Source organism: Bacillus rossius, chromosome 16 (genome assembly GCF_032445375.1).
Source record: "Bacillus rossius redtenbacheri isolate Brsri chromosome 16, Brsri_v3, whole genome shotgun sequence".
Lineage (NCBI taxonomy): Eukaryota > Metazoa > Arthropoda > Insecta > Phasmatodea > Bacillidae > Bacillus > Bacillus rossius.
The window spans coordinates 1,039,126-1,043,127 of NC_086343.1; the positions used below are offsets into that span (position 1 = coordinate 1,039,126).

Consider the following 4,002-nt stretch of genomic DNA (forward strand, 5'->3'; position numbering starts at 1 on the left):
CCGTGTTCATCGGCCCTACGTCGTATTGTATTCCCGCCCCCAAGACGCAGTATTATTCCAACTCCTTCGCTGTTTCTGCGGCGCGCGACTGAAATAAGCCCCCTGCGAAGTTGCGAGACTCAGAAATACTCTCCAAGTTTAAACGAGAGGTTGCGAAATACATTGTTCAATGTCGCCAGTGATTCCTCAACCACTTCCGCTTATGTGTATGTTTAATGTTTGTAACCACTTGTATATCTGCTGTATTTGTGTTTTAAATTCTTTTATTTTTAATGTTCTTAACTTTTTTTGTTAATATTCTTTAGTATTGCAAATGTCAGGATTTTTAGTTCCTAAGATATTAGTTTATGTTAAAATAATATTACAAGTTTACTAAGTATGATTTGTGTGTGGTTGTGTAGTACTATTGTTAAGTGTGATAGAAGGCTTAAGCCTTAACTTTGTCATTAAGTCAATAAATAAATAATAAGGCTTAGGGCGATGAGAACTTCGAGGTTATAGTGGAACCATGCCCGGGAGAGAGAGAGAATACTGCCTGGTGCTGGGTCGACTAACTGTACCAACAAGCCACAGAGGAGCACCACGAGACAAGCCACAGAGGAGCACCACGAGACAAGCCACAGAGGAGCACCACGAGACAAGCCACAGAGGAGCACCACGAGACAAGCCACAGAAGAGCACCACGAGACAAGCCACAGAGGAGCACCACGAGACAAGCCACAGAGGAGCACCACGAGACAAGCCACAGAAGAGCACCACGAGACAAGCCACAGAAGAGCACCACGAGACAAGCCACAGAGGAGCACCACGAGACAAGCCACAGAGGAGCACCACGAGACAAGCCACAGAAGAGCACCACGAGACAAGCCACAGAGGAGCACCACGAGACAAGCCACAGAGGAGCACCACGAGACAAGCCACAGAGGAGCACCACGAGACAAGCCACAGAGGAGCACCACGAGACAAGCCACAGAGGAGCACCACGAGACAAGCCACAGAGGAGCACCACGAGACAAGCCACAGAAGAGCACCACGAGACAAGCCACAGAGGAGCACCACGAGACAAGCCACAGAGGAGCACCACGAGACAAGCCACAGAGGAGCACCACGAGACAAGCCACAGAGGAGCACCACGAGACAAGCCACAGAAGAGCACCACGAGACAAGCCACAGAGGAGCACCACGAGACAAGCCACAGAGGAGCACCACGAGACAAGCCACAGAGGAGCACCACGAGACAAGCCACAGAGGAGCACCACGAGACAAGCCACAGAGGAGCACCACGAGACAAGCCACAGAAGAGCACCACGAGACAAGCCACAGAGGAGCACCACGAGACAAGCCACAGAGGAGCACCACGAGACAAGCCACAGAGGAGCACCACGAGACAAGCCACAGAGGAGCACCACGAGACAAGCCACAGAGGAGCACCACGAGACAAGCCACAGAAGAGCACCACGAGACAAGCCACAGAGGAGCACCACGAGACAAGCCACAGAGGAGCACCACGAGACAAGCCACAGAGGAGCACCACGAGACAAGCCACAGAGGAGCACCACGAGACAAGCCACAGAGGAGCACCACGAGACAAGCCACAGAAGAGCACCACGAGACAAGCCACAGAAGAGCACCACGAGACAAGCCACAGAGGAGCACCACGAGACAAGCCACAGAGGAGCACCACGAGACAAGCCACAGAGGAGCACCACGAGACAAGCCACAGAGGAGCACCACGAGACAAGCCACAGAAGAGCACCACGAGACAAGCCACAGAGGAGCACCACGAGACAAGCCACAGAAGAGCACCACGAGACAAGCCACAGAAGAGCACCACGAGACAAGCCACAGAGGAGCACCACGAGACAAGCCACAGAGGAGCACCACGAGACAAGCCACAGAGGAGCACCACGAGACAAGCCACAGAGGAGCACCACGAGACAAGCCACAGAGGAGCACCACGAGACAAGCCACAGAAGAGCACCACGAGACAAGCCACAGAAGAGCACCACGAGACAAGCCACAGAGGAGCACCACGAGACAAGCCACAGAGGAGCACCACGAGACAAGCCACAGAGGAGCACCACGAGACAAGCCACAGAGGAGCACCACGAGACAAGCCACAGAGGAGCACCACGAGACAAGCCACAGAAGAGCACCACGAGACAAGCCACAGAAGAGCACCACGAGACAAGCCACAGAGGAGCACCACGAGACAAGCCACAGAGGAGCACCACGAGACAAGCCACTGAGGAGCACCACGAGACAAGCCACAGAGGAGCACCACGAGACAAGCCACAGAGGAGCACCACGAGACAAGCCACAGAAGAGCACCACGAGACAAGCCACAGAGGAGCACCACGAGACAAGCCACAGAGGAGCACCACGAGACAAGCCACAGAGGAGCACCACGAGACAAGTCACAGAGGAGCACCACGAGACAAGCCACAGAGGAGCACCACGAGACAAGCAGCAGGGCGAAGCAAGGTCCTCCAGGATGTGAACTGGGTAGCAACAGTCTGTCTAACAGTCCTGCACTTGTTAAGAGTCCGGGTACTGGGGACATCCTTCCTTGACGTGAAGAGTCCTGAGTGGGAATACAGCTGAACCTCCAGCCAGCGCCAGCCCATGTCTCATCCAGAGCAGAAGAGGAGGTGGCTGATGACTCATCCACATCCAGAAGGAAACACATTCCTTCCTATCAGGTAAGCCGCTGGAGTCTCGCCCATGACGAGAGGATGAAGAGACCCATCCCAGCATCATCACCGAGCACATCCCCTATCTCGCTCAGTTAACCAGACAGTTGGCTGTGTCATCAACCGTAGGAATCCAATACTGCTGGCACCCACCCCGATCCACCGCTTCATTCCGGGCCCCCTCAGTCATTGGTCCGGTGCAGGTCTATCCACCCCCTCCTAGCTGTCCATGCTAGTACCGGAGCTGCGTCAGCTCTTCGCGGGACTAGGGAACCCTCCAGGCTTGCTCCAGGCGATATGAGCACCACACCAATCTGATCCCGGGGCGTCAGAGAAACCCTCGGCGAGTATCCATTCACCAGAAGGATCATCCTGCACTAGTACCAACTTTCAGTGGCACCAGCAAATTCTAATGTTTTATTTGTTATTTGGATATTGTTGCACAATTAATAAGTAAAAAAAATTACATGAGTTCCTACTGTTCATCCTTTGTCCCGGTTTGTTAGGTCAGGTCAGTTACATTATAAATACTTTAAAACTAAACAACCATTACAATTAATTCATATTATTTTTAATGTCAGCTTAGTTTGAAAGTATTTATAATGTAACTGACCTGATCTAATCGACCATTTTAATTAATTAGGCATTCACGAACACACGTTAGAGTGTAACTAACCGTCAGTGCCGCTGCCAGATACGAAGAGCACTCGGCATACCTCGGGTATTCCCGATGCCCCCTTGCCCCTCGGCCCGGGGGAGGAGGGGGTTTACAGCCGATAAAGGCCCGAATGTCCTCTCTTTTCCCCCATTAGCCTTTGGTCACCAGGTCCCAGTGGTCGAACCCCCCTGTTGCCCAGACAAGTGGGGATCCCCGAGGCCACGGGAGCCGAGAGGCTGTGTGTTCGCATCCTTGCACCTTCCGTGGACCTGCTGGGTCGCGTCAAAGGACAGTCACCTCACCTCCCCCTCCCCCATGGATGACAGACTCTCTCCCGACACGAGGACAGCACAGCGGTCAGAGGCGGAGTGGAGGCAACTGCAGGCAACACATGGAGGAAGCACGAGGAGAAGCGCCCGTCGTCGAGTTGTCCCCACGCCAATCAGCATCTATGACAATGATTATGGTTTTCTTGCGCTACAAACTCACCTATACTGCGTTAAATAAAACATCCTTGTTTTGCTTCGTTACGAAAATTAAAGCGCTGATGTCGCAGCCATGCACAGAAAGACTGGCGACTCCTGCCTGTTTTTGAACAATGAGTATTGTACTCCGTACGCAAAATAATATCCTTCATTTATTAGTTCACGA

At 52.9% G+C, this 4,002-nt stretch overlaps 1 protein-coding gene across 1 annotated transcript; it reads left to right on the forward strand.

Annotated features, from left to right (window-relative positions):
• Positions 1–508: 508 nt before the first annotated feature.
• LOC134540274 (cation channel sperm-associated protein 1-like) lies at positions 509–2,500 on the forward strand. Its single transcript, XM_063382932.1, has one exon. The coding sequence runs from the start codon at positions 509–511 to the stop codon at positions 2,498–2,500; it is 1,992 nt and encodes a 663-aa protein (XP_063239002.1).
• The last annotated feature ends 1,502 nt before the right edge of the window (positions 2,501–4,002 follow it).